Source organism: Chiloscyllium punctatum, chromosome 9 (assembly GCF_047496795.1).
Source record: "Chiloscyllium punctatum isolate Juve2018m chromosome 9, sChiPun1.3, whole genome shotgun sequence".
Taxonomy (NCBI): domain Eukaryota; kingdom Metazoa; phylum Chordata; class Chondrichthyes; order Orectolobiformes; family Hemiscylliidae; genus Chiloscyllium; species Chiloscyllium punctatum.
The window spans coordinates 14812390-14831276 of NC_092747.1; the positions used below are offsets into that span (position 1 = coordinate 14812390).

Genomic DNA, 18887 nt, shown 5'->3' on the forward strand with positions numbered 1-18887 from the left:
TCTTCCTCCAGGTGTCAAGTGGTGAGGGAGCGGCAGTGGAAGCTGCCCAGAACCTGCAGGTCCTCAGCGGAGTGGGACGGGGAATTGAAATGTTGGGCCACAGGGTGTTGTGGTTGATTGGTGCGGGTGTCCCAGAGATGTTCCCTGAAGCACTCTGCTAGGAAGCGTCCAGTCTCCCCAGTGTAGAGGAGACTGCATCGGGAGCAATGGATACAATAAATGACATTCGTGGATATGCAGGTAAAACTTTGACGGATGTGGAAGACTCCTTTGGGGCCTTGGATGGTGGTGAGGGAGGTGGTGTGGGCACAGGTTTTGCAATTCCTGTTTGGAGCTGGTGGAAACATAGGCGGATGATGTGGTTAATGTGAAGATTGGTAGGATGGAAAGTGAGGACCGGGGGTTCTGTCCTTGATACGGTTGAAGGGGTGGGGTTTGAGGACGGAATTACGGGATGTGAATGAGATGCATTGGAGGGCATCTTCAACCATTTGAGAAGGGAAATTGTGGTTTCTAAAGGAGGCCATCGGATGTGTTCTGTGGTGGAACTGGTCCTCCTGGGAGCAGATGCAGCGGAGGCATTGGGAATACGGGATAGTACTTTTGCAGGAGGTAGGGTGGGAAGAGGTGTAATCCAGGTAGCTGGAAGCAGGCTTGTTGCTCCAGACAAGCAGACAGAATGATTACCTCAATTATTTTGTATGCAGAAGTTGCTTAAACAGCTAAAGTACCATGCATTACAAAAATTGTAGTGACTAAGGGTTAATATCATGCAAATGTTAATGTCTATTTTGCTGGAGTTGAAAGATAATTGCTATTGTTTTCAGAGCAGATTTTTCCTTTAAGTTTCCATCTCCTCCTCATAGGGGATGAAAAGCAGACTGGGTAACTGCTTTGTGTAACACCTATCTGGAAAAATAACCCAGAGTTTCCCATTGCCTCATCAGCTGCTTGGTGACCTTACGGTTTCAACAACATTTGGGAGTTTGATCACTGCGTTCCATGTCTATTATCCATCCTCCCTCCACATGGGGTTGCTTTCAGTATGGCCAAATCATTTTCCAACTTCTCATAGCTCCTACTATCCAGCTTCTCTTCCTCCCTGGTTTGCTATCAACAATTCCTTTATCTCACACTGTGCTCCCTCATCACCTATTCACCTTCCCCTTCATCCCTGCCATTTCCCATAAACAGCATATATACATATCAGCTTTTCCTAGCTGCTGTCAGTTCTGAAGGGTGTCTGGACTCAATTTAAATGCTCATTGGTCTCTCCACAGATGTTGCCAGACCAGAGTTTCTCCAGTAATTTGTGTTCATGGTTTTTCTTTATTCTTTCATGGAATGCTGGTGTGTCACTAGTGAGCGCAACGGAGTGGGTAGTCAGACAAAGACTGGGCACTTTCCAGGACCAAAGTATCAATGTTAGACTCATTCAAGTTTATTGATATAAAACAAGACAGGATAACCAGTATTCCTTTGACATTACCTAATTTAACATCAAGCTTGCACAGTGAGCAAATGACTTGGGTCTATTTATGCCCGTAAGACTAAGCTTGTTGCATGGATGATTCACAGGGCACACAACAGTTATGGGGGACTTTAACTTCCCCAATATTGACTGGGAATACTATAATTCCAGTTTAGATGGTCAGATTTTGTTCAATGTGTGCAAGAGGATTTTCTGATACAGTTTGTCAACAGGCCAACAAGGGACGATGCCATATTGGATTTGGTACTGGGGAATGAACCCAGCCAGGTGTTAGATTTGGAGGTAGGTGAGCACTTTGGTGATAGCGACCACAATTCAGTTATGTTTACAATAGCAATGGGCAGGGATAGGTATATCAGGGAAAGGTATATCAGGGAAAGAGGTATAACTTGGGGCAAGGCAATTACCAGTGCTGTTTTGGGGCCACTGCTGTTCGTCATTTATAAAAATGATCTCTATGAGGACATAGAAGGATGGGTCAGTAAATTGGTGGATAACACTAAAAAGGTAGACAGAGTTGTGGATAGTGCCAAAGGATGTTGTGGATTACTGAGGGACACAAGACGCAGAGCTAGGTTGAGAAGTGGCAAATGGAGTTTAATGCAGGAAAGTGAGGTAGTTCACTTCAGAAGTACTAACAGGAATGCAGAGTATTAGCTAATGGTAAAATTGTTGGTAGTGGAGATGAACAGAAATCTCAGTGTCCAGGCAGATTACCCCTGAAAGTTGCCACCCAGGTTGATAGGATTTTTGAGGTGGATGGTAGGGGCATCGAATTTCAGAGCCATGAGGTCATGCTGCAGCTGTACAAGACACTGGTGAGGTCGCACCTGGAGTATTGCACACAGTTCTGTTCACCGCATTATAGAAAGGATGAGGAAGCTTTGGAAAGGGTTCAGAGGAGATTTACTTGGATGTTGCCTGGTATGGAAGAAAGGTCTTACAAGGAAAGGCATGGGAACTGAGGCTGTTTTCATTAGAGAGAAGGCTGAGTGTGACCTAATTGAGACATTTAAGATAGAGGCTTAATAGCAGATAGTGAGTGCATTTTTCCTCAAATGATGACTACTAGCACAAGGGGACATCGCTTTAAATTGAGGGGTGATTGATATAGGACAGATGTCCAAGGCGGTTTTGTTACTCAGTAACAAGGGCATAGAGAATGACCTGGCTGTAAGCAATAGTAGTAGACTGTGATGTTACATTATCCATATGTATGTCCAATATTAATTTAACAGTGTTGGTTAGACAGGCAGACTAATTTCACAGGTCAGCACAACATCAAGGGCTGAAGGGCCTGTACTGCACTGTAACGTTTTGCGTTCTGACAGTGACAGCATTCCTACCTTTGGTAGGAAAGGCTTGGGTTGAAGTAGTGTCTCCTCCTGAATGGTAAAATCTCTGGCAATTCTGATACAAGTTTTTCTTTAAACCTAGGTTTAAGTCTCAGCTACTCCAGAAGTGTGTCATAATAACAGGTTGACTAAATTAGTTATAACTTATCAGTGTTGTCAACAGGAGAAGACAGCTCCCTCCGGCAGGTTCAACTACCATATCACAATTTGATCAACAGGTGAACCCAACTGTTTCACACTGCTGCTTGGTCTAAAATTGATTCATACGAATGTTGTTAACCCAGTCAGTATTTATTGCCTATCTGTGGTTGCTCAAGATGGTGGTGATAAGCTGTCTTCCTGAACCTCTGTAGTATAAGATCTTTAACAAGCAGTAGTTCAGCTTTCAGAGTTTATGAACTTGGCAGAGATGCTGATGTTTGGGAACTTTGAGGTTCCTGAAAATACTTCAGAGAAATCTGTGCAGCTTTCTGTTGAAAAGCTTCTTGTATTTTCAGGAGAGTGAGAGAGAGAGAGGCATTTGTCTTTGAGGCACTTCAGACCTCTTCATTTTACTGACACACTAAGGATGTCTTGGAAAAACATCATAGGCCCTGTCCAGCATTTCACCCTCTCTCTTCCAAAGTAGGCTTATCCAGCAATCAAAGCAACAAACCTCATCTTATGTCTTAAAAGCTTTGACTTCCATTCAATGTTACTTGTGCTTTCAGTCATTAACAGTCAAGTCACAGCTGACCAAGTCCAAGGAATCACACGCTACTGGAAAAATTTTCATCCAAAAGCCCTTAGCAGTTCCATATTCTTGATCCTTGTGGAACTTAAGTTTGAAGTAGATTGCAAGTCCTAACGTGATTCAAGCTGTACACCTCAAAGCCGTGGGTATGTTTTGACTGTTCATCATTGCATGTTACAATGTGTGGCCCTGCATTCGTCCTGCTTACTTACGATTGCCTTATTAGAACCCTCAATACCACCACTTGCGAACATTCAAATCAACATTGGTTAGGCCACTTTTGGAATACTGTATCCAAGTCTGATCTCCCTGTTACAGGGAGAATGTTGTTAAACTTGAAAGGGTTCAGAAAAGATTTACAGGTATGTTGCCAGGGTTGGAGAGTTTGGGCTATAGGGAGGGTCTGGGGCTATTTTCCCCTGGAGTAATGACCTTAAAAAGAGGTTTATAACATCATGAGGGACATGGATGGGTGAATAGATAAGGTATTTTCTCCCCAAGGTACAGAAGTCCAAAACTAAACAGCATAGGTTTAAGGGGAGAGGGGAAAGATTTCAAAAGGGATCTGAGGGGCAACTTCTTTCATGTTGAGGGTGGTGAGTGTGTGGAATGAGCCGCCAGAGGAAGTGTTATAGGTTGGTATGAATACAACATTTAAAAGGCATCTAGATGGGTACATGAACAGGAAGGGTTTTGAGGGATGGTCCAAATGACACTAGATTAAGTTAGGACATCTGGGCATCATGGAGGAGTTGAACTGAAAGGTCTGTTTCTGTGCTGTACACCTCTAGCTTCTGACTCTCACCAGTCCCATGTTTGTTAGAACTCTCATGCCATTGCTCAATATTCTAAGTTTTAATCTTATCACTGAAACAGATTGCTGTGTCGTATTTCAAAATGCAGCCACAACATCTTGAAGATCATTTGTGTTAATCATTAAGGACTTGAAGATAGAGGGCACTAAACAATCAACTGCCTAAATTATTCTGAAACTATAACGAAAACATTTCAAGTACACTCTTCAAATCACTCCATGTTTTTAAAAAAGACCAAATATTCTGTATTCCTCGGTTTCCAAGTCCTCTCTGAACACGAGGAAAAAAGTGAACAATGGGGATAGAATGACACATCCTACAGGCAGCTGCAGACACCACCTCGTTTCCAAAAGACATTTCCAAGTGAATTAGCCAAGTTTTCATCAGCTTCACGTGACCACCCTCTTGGACAGCATTGTCTGGAATTGCTTACAAATTAAAAACTAGTAACTCAAATTGCTGGAAAACCTCAACAGCTCAGGTAACATCCGTGGAAGGAAAGCAGAGTTAATATTTTGCATCCAGTTACCCTTCACGTCGCAACATAGATTTGGAGACTGCATTTCCTGTGGCTTAGAGGGGAGGCATTTATTGATAATGGCTCAAACACTTTTGTCCCATTATTTGGTAAATATCCAATGGATTCACCCCTCAAACTGTTGTTATGCATTGGCCTAGAAAACACTGAAGGCTATCCAACAATTTTTTTTTTTTAAAAAACACATTGTGTTCGGTGATGTGGAAACTTAAATCTACATGACACTTCAGTTTGCAAAGCAATGCTCAATTGATATGCCCATGGTTTACAAAATTAGCACTTGTTCAAGAAAACACTATGACTTTTGTACCTGTATTCATACATCACACTTGAAAAAAAATCTTGAAGGCAAAATTGTAGACTACATGTTCAATTTAAATACGATAAATAATAAAAATGAAATATAAATGCCAAGGATATGAGAACCAATAGGAAAGTAAATATTTACTCCCATGTCCTTTTTCCAATAAAGTCAAAGACTGAGTAGCTTTTGATGTCAGTCAACTGCCATTAATATAGAAGCAGCCACACAGGACAAACTAATGAAAGATTTTTAAAGTTCTCTTTTACATAGAATTCTCAGTGTGGAAACAGGCCTTTCAGCCCAACACTAACCCTTCAAGTATCCCACCCAGACCCATCCCCTGAACCTATCCCTGTAAATCTCTTCCATGGTTAACACACCTAACCTACACATCCCTGAACATTATGGGTAATTTAGCATTGCCAATCCACCCAACTTGCACATCTTTGGACTGTGGGAGGAAACCAGAGCACCAGTTGATTTGTGAACTGTAGGGCAAGCAAAAGCCTAGTTCCCTTCAGCTGTAGTAAATTATTCCATGCACTGTTGATTACAAAACAGCCAAAAAAAAAGTGTCCCACTTACTCTGATGAGGTTGGCTAGTTCAGTACAGACTGCATTGCAGTTAGCTGAGAATACACAATATCCACCCTAGGCCACATTCATCTTTGGAGATTCCTCAATCCCTATATAACCTATATCTAAGGAAAGGTCCCTCAACCTGAAATGTTAACTCAGCTTTCTCTACATAGATGCTGCCAGACCTGCAGAACTTTTCCAGCAATTTGTTTTTTGTTGTTTAAAAAACACTTTTTTTTAAAAAAAAACGAACTATTAGGATGTCTACATTTTAATTTAGATTTCAAAAACAAATATCAAGTTTTATTCATAAAAATGTGACGTTTGTGCTCAGTGGATTATTAACCCAAAACTCTAGATGGCTTGTCCTGTTTTATAACCATTGCACCAACTCACTTGGCCTGAGATGGCTTACTGAATCAAGTTACTAAAACATGGTATGAACAGTTCCTGCAAAACTGAAAATCTACTGCTGCAAAGTGTGCATGTATTTAATTGTGGTTTCAGATTACTGCAGCTGAATATTTTACATTTCATTTACTTACTTAAAAATAAAAAAAACACCACTGTGTTGGAAGAAAGTTGGCCACACACACTGTCAAAGTTAAAGGCCTCAAATGGGTAATAAAAAGCAATAATCAGGTGTGCGGTTATTTCCAACCATAGCAAACACAGACAGCCCAAGAAAATCTGTATACCTGTGTACAATTCAAAAATAAAACAAATGGTGGACGCTGGAGGACTGAAAGAAATTCTGGCAAAATTCCACTAGCATCTCAGAGCCAGAGTTGTACAGCACAGAAACAGACCCTTCAGTCCAACTCAACCATGGTGACCAGATACATTAATAGGCCCATATCTCTCTAAACCTTCCCCTTCATATACCTATCTAGATGCATCTTAAATCATATAATTGTATGGGATTCAACATTGCATTCAATAACTTTCGAGCCAAATTCCATCTTTTTTAAAAACCCATCCCACACTTAGCCCTGATGTGGCATGGAGAAAGTGAGGTCTGCAGATACTGGAGATCAGAGTCAGAGTGTGTTGCTGGAAAAGCACAGCAGGTCAGGCAGCAAATCGAGGAGCAGAAGAATCGATGTTTCGTCAGGAATGATTCCCGATTCTCCTGCTCCTCAAATGCTGCCTGACCTGATGTGGCATGGTTTGCTTTTGGCTCAGCCAACCCATTTTTCACCCACAATTACACCTCTTTAAAAACCTCGCACAAACATAAAAAGGGGCGAAAGGCACAAAAATAAGGGACGGTTCAGAAGGGAGAGTGCATGAAATTCCTTCCATTAACACTGGATTCAATCTGCCCAAGAAGGCTGCCTCAAAAAATATTTTGCTTTCAAAAACAAACCACATTACACCATTTGCTTTTAGCACAAGATTACCCATTCTCTGCTACTCTTAATACTCAATCACTCATTCAGCTTATCTTCTGCCTTGACTCACCACCCATTATTCTCTTGTTTATCCTTCCCCTTCATATGTCTCTCTCTGGGCTCTACCTTGCCATTTCACTGCTCCCACTTCTCCCCCCCCCCCCCCCAGCCTAGACTTCAACATAAATACCATTTCCTCACCCCACCCCTCCCCACAGATATCAGTGAAGTCACTGGACTCAAAACCTTCTCTGCTTTCTTCCCACAGACCCTGCCAGACTTGCTGAGTTTCACCAGCAATTATTGTTATACAAAACAAGTATTGGCTAATAATAGCATTAATAGTTGTACATTAAGCATAAGCTCATGCTCTCCAGGGCAATTCGGGATGAGCAACAACTGCCGGACCACTGATATCCACGGAAGAATAAAATGATGATGTTTTAGGGGGGGGGGGGGGGGGGGGAAGAGAAGAGAAGGTTGGCGCACAGACCTATTTAATTTAAATAGAAGTGAATCACTGAACGGAAACGGTGAGCGCCGGTCGGCAAATATCTTCACTCGCACAAGTCCCTTCATGAAACTTGTCAAGAGGAAAATCTGCCCGTCTCAAAAGTAAACTAGAATTTTGCACGTGAGCAAGTTTTAAAAAGTATGCGGAGGAAACCGTAAAAGAGAGTTTATATTACAGTTTATTAGTTCTTAAAGCTCTCACTCTGCAGTTGAGTTTTCATTTGGGGCGTCAGATGAGAATTTCGTTCAGCTTGATGAGTTAAGTTAGGGCGAGCACCAAATTTAAAAACCTCGCACAAACATAAAAGGGACGAAAGGCACAAAAATAAGGGACAGTTCAGAAGGGAGAATACATGAGATTCCTTCCATTAACACTGGATTCGATCCACCCAAGAGGGCTGCCTCGAAACGTATTTTGTTTTCAAAAACACCACCACAAACTAACGAGCGGAGATCAAGAAAAATGTTTTACCTTTCGTTCCAACAAAGACAAAAGCCAAACCGAAGAACAGGACAACTCTTGAAGGGAACATGGTTCTCCTGAAGGCAAGCGAAAAGTTCTTGGAGAAAAAAAATAAAAATTCCTCTCAAGAGACCCTAGTTACAGAACTTTTCTTCTCTGACAACTTCACTGAAAACTTTTCCACCCCCCCTTTTTTGATACTAAGCACCTATTTATAAAGTAGCATTACCCTAGTCTCCCCTGCTTTAAATGTGAGTGAAATTCTTCAATAAGGCTCCTCCTTCAAGGGTGGGGAGGAGGGTGAGTCATTGGGAACTGTCGATCCATTTGATTGACAACGACCTACTCCAATGAATGATCCAAGTGTCTCTCAGTTTGGCCAACCGTGGGAATGGGGGTGGTGCTCCCCGTCGGTGAAGGGGCGGGGTCACTGCTGGCCTCCCCCTTTGGGGAAACGTCCTGACCCCACCTTGATTGCGCTGCCAACTCAGGGTGTTCAATTTGTAGTTCGTTTTAGAAGGGAGAAATAAATGAGAGAGTATTATCTCAATGGATCATCACTGTGGTAGGCTGTAATGTAAAGGGACTTGGGGGTACTTGTCCTAGGAGGCTAGGACAAATGTGAGGTAGGTAGTCAGGAAGGCTAATGGAATGTTGGTCTTTATTTCAAGGGGGTTGGAGTATAAGAGGAGTGAGTAGGTTAGGTTCCCATATTTAAAGAGAAAGTATTATTTCATTTAAGGCAGTTCAGACAATGATGACTAGGATGATCCCAGTGTGGAGGGATTGTCTTATAAGCAAAGGCTAAACAATTTGGGACTCTAGACATTATTATTTAGAAGAACGAAAATTGGGATTCTAGGCCCTGGTGTTTGGAAGAATGAGAGTTGATCTCATTGAAATGGATAGTATTCCTAAGAGGCCTAAACAGGATAAATGCTGAGAGGATCTTTCCCATCATGGGAGAATCTAGGGTTACAGGGAATAGTCTCAGAATGAAGGGACACTAATTTAAGACTGAAATAAGGAATTTCTTCTCTCAGAGGACTGAGTCTTTGGAAATCCTTGCCACAGAGTAGAGTTCGGGCAGCGTCCTGATGAAAATTTAAGGCTGAGGTAGATAGATTCTTAATAAGTAGTGGAAAGGCAGGAAGGCGGATGCGAGAAATGTTGGATCAGCCATGATTCTATTGAATTGCAGAGCAGGCTCAAGGAGCCCAATGGTCTACACCTATTCCTTATGCTCTATAGTCTTATGGCCCTAACAAACTGCTGGAACAGATACATGTCAGTAATAGATATCATTTATTTGCCATCTCCAAAGTCTACTGAAGCAGAGCAAAATAGTCTACAGACAGCCGATGAGTCATTTAGGGTATATCCCAAGAGCATTCATGTGGTACTTTAAAATAACAGAATCCCAATTTTCAGGGTGCAGAAGAAGGCTTTTTTTAACCCTTTGTATCCACACCAGTCCCTAATCAGGCTTTTTAAAATCTAGTGCCAATCTTCTGCCTTCTCATATTCCTGCACTATCCAATCCTCCCTCAAATGCCTCATTTGAGAACATCACTTTTCTAGACATCAGAATAATACAACAAAATTAGTGGAAACTACAGATATGTTACTGCATTTTCACTAATAAATGCAGAATATTTAATGAACATTTTTAATTAATATCTCGAGACTTTTTTTTAATTCAAAATTTATTCTTTAATGCAATGTGGGTATGCCTGACAGGCATCAGCATCTTACAGAATTATTGTGGGTGGCCATTTGGCTCATGGTGTCAACACTGGTTCTTCAAATAAACATCACTACCTATTTCCAACCTCCTGGTTTTCCTTCATACACTTGCATAACAGTTTTATTCAAATAATCATCCTATTCCTTTTGAATGCCACAATTGAACCATTTCCACCACACTTCCAGGCATTACATTCCGTACCCTAACTAGTCGCTGAGTAAAAAATTATCTCCTTGCGTCTTTTGCAGATCACTTTGTATCGATGCCCTCTTTTTGTTGTTCCTTTTATGAGTGGAAACAGTTTCTTTTTATCTACTCTATCCAGGCTACCCATGACTTTGAAAAAGTATATCAAACCTTTTCTCAACTCCCAAAGAGAATAGACTCAATTTCTTCAACCTATCCTCATAACTGAAGTTTCATAAGCCTGGAAACATTCTTGTAACCTGCTTCTCTCCGATGCATTCACATCCTTCCTATGACGTTGCACCCAGAGCAATACACAATTCTCCAGTCTAACAAGTGTTTTGTTCAACATCACCTCCTAGTTCTAATTATTGGAATCCAGAGATTAGCCATTTCAGAAGGAAGTTCAGAATCAACTACCATGCGTCTGAAATCATAGGTCAGACCATGTAAAACAACAGACTTCCTTAAAGGACATTAGAGAACTGGAGGAGAAAGTGAGGACTGCAGATGCTGGAGATCAGAGCTGGAAAATGTGTTGCTGGAAAAGTGCAGAAGGTCAGGCAGCATCCAAGGAGCAGGAGAATCGACATTTCAGGATTCCTGAAGAAGGGCTGATGCCCGAAACGTCGATTCTCCTGTCCTTGGATACTGCCTGACCATTAGAGAACTGGAGTCAAAAAGTGAGGTCTGGAAAAACACAGCCAGTCAGGCAGCATCCAAGGAGCAGAAGAGTCAACATTTCAAGCATAAGCTCTTCATCAGGAATGTCATTCCTAATGAAGATCTTATGCTCGAAACATCGACTTTCCTGCTCCTCCAATGGTGCCTGACTGGCTCAACTTTTCCAGACCTCACTTTTTGACTCTGATCTCCAGCATCTGCAGTCCTCATTTTCTCCTATTAGAGAAGTGGAGACATTTTTACAACAATCATTATAGGAATCCATCAGCTACTCAGATCAGATTTGAACTCTTGACCCCAAGAGTCTGTGGATGACATTCCCATTGTCCCATCACCTCACTTAAAGCACAAGCCACAACAATGTAGTTCCATTAGTAAGATTTATAATACTATTGATTTTGGGTGATGAATATAAGTGTAAAATAAATAATATTTCTCAGAAGAAGATTACTGTGATGATTTAATAGCATAGAGTTATACAGCATTGAAACAGACCCTTTGGTCCATGCCTGATACAATCCCAAACTAAACTGATCCCACCTCCTGCTCCTAGCCCACATCCCTCCAAAACTTTCCTATTCATGTACTTGTCTAAGTGTCTTTTAAATATTGTAACTGTGGCGGCATCCATCATTTTCTCAGGAAGTTCAGTCCCCATGCGAACCACCCTCTGTGTAAAAACATTGCCCCTCGTGTCTTTTTAGTTTTTCTTCCGTCACCTTAGAAATCTGCCCCCTAGTGTTGAAATCTGCCATCCTAAGGAAAAGACATCTACCATTAACCCTATCTGTACCCCTCATGATTTCATAAACCTCTATAAGGTCACCTCTCAACCTCCTACACTCCAGTGAAAAAAGTCGCAACCTATCCAGTCTTCCTTTATAACTCAAACCCTCCATTTTTAATGGAATATTTCAAATAATGTAGTATTAATGTTCATCACGTAATAGCTTAGGGGGAAACAATAATGGAATGACAGTATAATTGGACTCATTAATCCAGAGACCTAGATTTATGCTCTGGAGGCGTGGGTTTGGATACCAGCAGAGCTGCTAGTGGAATTTGCATTCAATTAACAAAGATCTGGAATTGAAAGCTTGTCTCAGTAATGGTGACCCTAACAGAGATCATACGTTGTTGTCAAAATCATTTTGGATTATGAATAATGCCCGATAAGGAAGGAAGTGTGCTGTCCTTTTCTGGTCTGACTGACATATGACTTAAGATCCACAGCAATGTGATCGACTCTTAATTATCCTCTGAAATGATTTAGTAAGCCATTCAGTTCAAGGGAAAACTAGGGATGGGTTACAAATGCTTACCTTAACAGTGATACCCACATCACATGAAGGAATGAGTAAACTCATGCCATGCGCACAGGAACTAGTCCTAACTGCCTGTCGAAATGACCGCTCACTGTAGAGACAGGATCCATTAACTAGAGCGAGGAGATGATGTTGATCGTGTGTCAGACACTTGTTAGAGCACAACTGGCGTTTTGTGTACAGCTTAGGGTACAGAAAGGACGTGCTCCTTTCAAAAAGGATGAAGAAGCCAGGGATAAGAAATTTCAGTTTTCAGGATAGATTGAAGAAGTTAGGACTATTCTCCTTGGAGTGGTGTGCTCTGTGTGATACAGATAAAGGTTCTGGCCTGATCTTAGCTTAGGCATGGTATTGTATGTCCAAGAGTTAAATTTTGCATCAACTCACCTGCTGGGCTCTCATGGGCCTCCACAATTTGAGAATAACTGGTATACAGGTAAAAGGAAGAAGCAAGTGTGCAGGAATTCTAAAGTACAAGTCTTGTCCCACCACACCATCAATCCCATCCAAATTAAGCCTTTTCTACCATTTAATTAGTTGATGGCTGTTCCCTATCTTAACCCCATTTGCCTGCCTTGGTTCCATAATCGTTAAGATGCCCTTGTTTAACAGAAATTAATCAGCACAACAGCAAAGCAAAGATGCTGGGATAATATGAAACAAGAACATAAAGCAAAAGTCCAGCAGCACCTGTAGAGTGAGAAACAGAGTTAGTAGATCAGGTTGGTGCAGGTGCAGGTCAGACAAATGATTATTGATTTGGCAGTTTTAGTCCTCTTATTGACACTGCCAAAACCTTTGATAAGACTGTTAAAGTTAAGATTGGCTCTAGTGTGCATGGTGTGAGTTTACACATTCCTTCACGTAATATAGGCACCACTGTCAAGGTCAGCAATTGTAATCCATCACTAATTTTCCCTTGAACTGAATGGCTTGCTAGGCCATTTCAGAGGTTAGTTAAGAGTCAATCATATTGCTATGGATCTTAAGTCATATGTCAACCAGACTAGTCAGGACAACATATTTCCTTCATTGTTTTTTATTTAAATATCTCCCTATCTCAGTTTTGACATTTCCAATTGATCCCCAAATGCACCAGACATTTTGGTACCGAGAACTCTAGATTTTGACTTTCCTTTGTGTGAGGGAATGCTTTCTCACATCATTCTGATCATCGTGGCTCCAATATTTTAGTTGAGTTCACTCCTAGATTCTTTTCCCCCTCCACCCCACCCAACTCACCCAACAGAGAAAACAATTTATTTCCATCAGCCCTTTCAAATCCTTTAATCATCTTAAGTACCTCAATCAGATAACCCTTTAATCTTCTTCAAACTACCGAATACAGGCCTCATCTATCCAACACATCCACATAGTTTCATCATTTAGCCCTTCTCAAATATTTGGAAATAAGCAGTCATCACCTTGAAGAGAAAAAGGATTCTAAAAGAAAAACTTGCATTTAGATAGTGCCTTTCATAACCTCAAGATGTTCCAAAGCGATTTACAGACAATTTATTTAAGGCATTGATTCTTTATCCTGAACATATTCTGTAGTTCCAAGCCTACAACTAGTTGGTTGACACTAGCATTATGAATAATAGCTGCCATTTCTCAGCGTGGCTCACAGGATTTTTAAATGCTTTTGCAGATTGAATCCCAAATCCGATACCAACTCAATGTGTTTAATTGTCGCAATCCCTGCCCATCAACATTATTGTGTTTGATCTCAGCCGATTTAACATAGACTAAGGATCAGACCTTAGATTTCCCCAATTTTTACAGCTCAGTTACCGGTAACTGGGTGGCACCTGAACAAATAAAGCTGCCAGTGCAACAGTTGTGAAGCATTATTTAATTGACTTCCACAGAAAGGGAAAGGTTGGTGTGGTTACAAGGAGGGCTGGTTGATATCTCCCATTTTATAACACTCCCCAGAATCAAAGTTATCAGTATTGCCTTATAACCTGACAAACGTTCAAACTAATACTTCATAAGGTTGGCAATATTCCCAACTCCAGTCCACTGTGCACATCATATGACCACTTTTTTTTATGATTCTTTATGATTGCCCCCATTACACCTTTACTAATAATTACCTAACATTTCTTCTTAAAGAGTCTTAGAATCGTGCAGTACAAGAGGCCCTTCGGCCTATCAAGTCTGCACCAATGAAATATCTACACTAGTCCCACTTTATAGGATTTTTAGATTAGATTACTTACAGTGTGGAAACAGGCCCTTTGGCCCATCAAGTCCACACCAACCCACCAAAGCACAACCCACCCAGACCCATTCCCCTCTTCATCTAACACTACAGGCAATTTAGCATGGCCAATTCACCTAACCTGCACATTTTTGGATTGTGGGTGGAAACCAGAGGACCCAGAGGAAACCCACACAGACACAGGGAGAATGTGCAAACTCCACACAGAGTCGTCTGAGGTGGGAACTGAACCCAGGTCTCTGGCGCTGTGAGGCAGCAGTGCTAACCACTGTGCCACCATGCAGCTCACGCCCATTTGGCCTGAAGTCTTGAATTTTCTGACTTTTTAAGTACTTTTTAAAGGTTGCATATTTTCCTGCCTCACCTACCCTCCCAGCTCGTGCATTCCAGATTCCCACCACTCTTTGAATGAAAATAAATTCCTCAAATCACCTCTAAGGCTTTCACTTTAAAGTTATGCCCCCTTGTTGAACATTTAACTAAGGGGAATAGTTGCTTTGTATCCACTCTATCTGTGCCCCTCAATTGTTTAAACTTTAATTAGGTCCCCTAGTAGCCTTTTCTGCTCTAAAGAAAACATCCTAAGTCTATCCAGCTTCTCTTTGTAGTGAAACTGCCCTATGAATAGGAAAGGTTTAGAGGGATATGGGCCAAGTGCTGGCAAAATGGGACGAGATTAATTTAGGATATTTGGTTGGTATGGATGAGTTGGACCAAAGGGTCTGTTTCTGTGCTGAACATCTCTATGCATCTATGATTCTATTGTGGTGAATCTGCTCTGCATCCCCTCCAGTGCAATCATATCCTCTCTATAGTGTGGCGACCAGACCTGCACACAGTACGCTAGCTGTTACTTAACCAAAGTTGTTATTGTATTCGGAACGATTGATGACTCTGGGTATATACTTGATGGAGTTTAGAAGGATGAGGGGGGATGTCATCAAAACTTACAGAATACTGAGACATCTGCGTAGATTGGATTAGAGAAGATGTTTCCACTCCAGGACCTGAGAACACAGATTCAGAGTGAAGGGACTAGCCTTTCACTGAGAACTGAGAAGAGGAATTTCTTCAGCCAGAGAGGGTGGTGAATCTGTGGGATTCATTGCCACAAAGGACTGTGGAGGCCGAGTCATTGAGTGTATTTAAGACAGAGATAGATAGGATCTTAATGAGTAAGGGGATCAATGGGACAAGGCAGGAGAGTGGGGTTGAGAAACATATCAGCAATGACTGAATGGCAGAGCAGATTGATAGGCCAAATGGCCTAACTTTATTCCTATTTCCTTTGGTCTTAGGGTCTCGTACAGCCCCAATATAACCTCCCTGTTCTTATTGTCTATGCCATTACTGATGAAGACAAGTGACACTTTTGACTTCTTAGCTACTCTATTACCTGTACCTACTGCCTTCATGGACAAGGACCCCCAAGATCCCTCTGTACCTCTGAACTTCCTCATGTCCTGTCATTTATTGAGTACTCCTGGACTTGTTACTTCTTCCGAAACACATCACATCACACTTATCAGGATTAAATTCCATCTCCCACTGATCTGTCAATCTGTCTAATCCATCCATATCCTCCTCTAACTTGGACTTTCTTCCTCACTGCTTGCATGCTTGTGATCTGGTATTTTCATTGCCAATTTCTCTGATTTTGCTAAATGCGTTCCATTCTTTTTATTTTGCATTCTCGGCTTCAAATGGCATCACTGGAGCCAATTCATTATCTCGCTCCATCAGATCACTCGGTCCTTCTGCTCCTTTTGTGACAGCTCATCAGACTAACATCTGGATTCTACCAACATCTTATTTTAAATATGAATGTGATCAATGATGTGTTAATGACCAGATAATCTGTTTATTTTTGTCATTTTGGTTGAGGAGTAGATATTTGCCTGGACACCAGGAAGCAGTCCCTGCACTTATTGAAATTGTGTCACTGGATTTTTACATTTACTGGAACTGGCAAATGGGATTTCAGTTTAACTTCCATCTGGGAGACAGCTCATCCAACAGTACAGCACTTCCTTGGGTAACACTGAAGTTTTAGCCTTGTCTTTTAATGTGACTCTCATTTTTTAAAAATATGTTCATGGGATCTGGGCACGGTGGCTCAGTGGTTAGCACTGCTGCTGGGACCTGGGTTTGATTCCAGCCTCAGGTGACTGTCTGTGTGGAGTTTGCACATTTTCCGTGCGTCTGCATGGGTTTCCTCCGGGTGCTCTGGTTTCCTCCCACAATCCAAAGATAAGTAGGTTAGGTGAGTTGGCTATGCTAAATTGCCCATAGTGTTCAGAGATGTGTGGAGGCTAGGTGCATTAGTCAGGGGTAAATATAGGGTAGGTGGAATGGGTCTGGGTGGATTACTCTTTGGAAGGGTCAGTGTGGATCTGTTGGGCTGAGGGGCCTGTTTCCATGCTGTAGGGATTCTATGAAATCTACGGGTGTCACTGGCGAGGTCAGCATTTATTTCCCATCCCGAATTGCCCCTGAAAAGGTGGAGGTGAGCTTTTTTTTTAAAGCACTGTAGTCCTTGGAGTTTAGGCACATCACAACGCTGTTAGGAAGAGTATTCTAACAAAGAGTCATAGGGATATACAGCACAGAAACTTCAGTCCAACCATCCATGCCAACCACATATCCTAACTTAAATCGTCCCATTTGCCAGAACATGGACCATATCCCTCTAAACCCTTCCTATTCATATACCCATCCAAGTGCCTTTTAAATGTTATAATTGTACCAGTCTCCACCACTTCCTCTGGCAGCTCTTTCCATACACCCTCAACCCTCTGCATGAAAAAGTTGCCCCTTAGGTCCCTTTGAAATCTTTCCCCTCTCACCCTAAACCTGTGCCCCCTCATTCTGGACCCCCCCCCCACCCCAGGGAAAAAATCCTTATTACCTTATCCAAGCCCCTCCTGATTTTATAAATCTCTTGATTTTATAAATCTCTATAAAGTCACCCCTCAGCCTCCGACACTCCAGGGAAACAGCCCCAGTCTATTCTGCCTCTCCCTATAGCTCAAACTCTCCAACTCTTGCAACATCCTTGTAAATCATTTCTGAATCATTTCAACCCTCCTATAGCAGGAAGGTTAACATCTTAACCCAGCAAGAGTGAAGAGGCAGTGATATACTTCCAAGTCAGGGTGGTGGGTGTACCTTGAAGAGATCTTGAAGGTGGTCATTTTTTCATGCATCTATTGCTCTTGTTGTTCAGATAGTACAGATCACAGGTTTAGAAGGTGTTGTCAATGGAATCTCAGTGTTTTACTGAAGTGCATCTTAGATGATACACAACTCTATCATTGTGCATCAGTGGTGAGGGGAATGAATGTCAAAGGTGGTGCTAAGTCAAGTGGGCTGCTTTGTGTTGGATGGGGCCAAGCTTCTTCACTGTTGTTGGATGTGCAGCCACCTAGGCAACTGGACAGTATAGCTGTTGTCTGTGCTTTGGACACTTCAATTAGTTTATGCATTCGTAACATTTCGCACAGGCATTCTTTTAGGTGAGGTGAACAAAGAGACACAGAGTCCAGTTTGCAGTTCAACTTGATTTAATTAAAAATATGCCTTATTAAAAACCTTTGTGAGTATTCCACATATTTTCACAATATTTACTCTCTGTCAAGCTCTTTCCATCTGAAAAAGGATATTACCTGCAACAGTCATGTAACAGCCTGCAACAGCCATTGGACTCTTCATCCCCTCCGACGTAAGGCTGCAGCTCTCTTCCACAGTAGTGGGTCTCAGAAGTCAGAGTGGAACTTCTCCTAGGTTTTGTTGAGTTGCTGCACCATTTTCTGCGATGACTCTGACAAGCATTCATTGATGGGGTGGCTTCCAGGTCTTTGTTTTTATCCCCTTCCTCCCAGACTTTCCAGAATGTTCTGTTGCCTTTGGCCAATAGGTTCAAGAGCAGGGTCTAATGGGGAGAAGGGATCTAGTGGGATCATGTTTCCAGCCTTCCCTTGAGTTGCCATGCCAGGGAGGTATAAAATGCACATCCTCAGACATCAGCTGGAAGTCAAGTTGCCAGAACATCTGATCAATAATTCTGCAAAACGCCATCCTCAGGCTGGTTGTAGCTGGATCCCCTTGCATCTTTGTGACCTCTTTGACCTTGTTTTTCACTTTTTCACTGTAGCTGAAACCTGCTGGTTGCTTTTTAATTTAGTTTGGCCAATTTTCTATCAGCTCTGCTTTCTATAGTTGTAGAATATCCACCTTTGGGCCCATGGTCGCTTAATGACAGATCATGCTCCTGACTTGTGCTTCCAGACAGTGGACAGGCTTTGGGAGGTGAATTAGTCACTGCAGAATTCCTAACCTCTGACACATTCCTGTAGCCACAATATTTAAATGGGTGATCCAGTTCAGTTTCTGGTCAATAGCAATCTCCCAAGATGTTGATGGTGGAGCATTCATTGATGATATTGCCATTGAACAACAAGGAGTGATGATGAGAGTGATGATGAGATTCTCTTACATTGTAAATGGTTCTTGCTTTACACTTGGGTGGTGCC

The 18887-nt window shown here is 41.9% G+C and overlaps 1 protein-coding gene and 1 long non-coding RNA gene across 2 annotated transcripts in view; one reads left to right on the forward strand and one right to left on the reverse strand.

The window, feature by feature from the left end:
• Positions 1 to 8471, reverse strand: part of cd99 (CD99 molecule) — a 52605-nt gene extending 44134 nt beyond the window's left edge. The window contains exon 1 of the mRNA XM_072576900.1: positions 8196 to 8471. Coding sequence (XP_072433001.1) covers positions 8196 to 8256 — 61 coding nt within the window. The 5' untranslated portion in view covers positions 8257 to 8471. The remainder of the gene's footprint in view (positions 1 to 8195) is intronic.
• LOC140481152 (uncharacterized) overlaps positions 1 to 18887 on the forward strand; it is a 102398-nt gene that overhangs the window by 63559 nt on the left and 19952 nt on the right. The gene's annotated exons all lie outside the window — the stretch shown is intronic.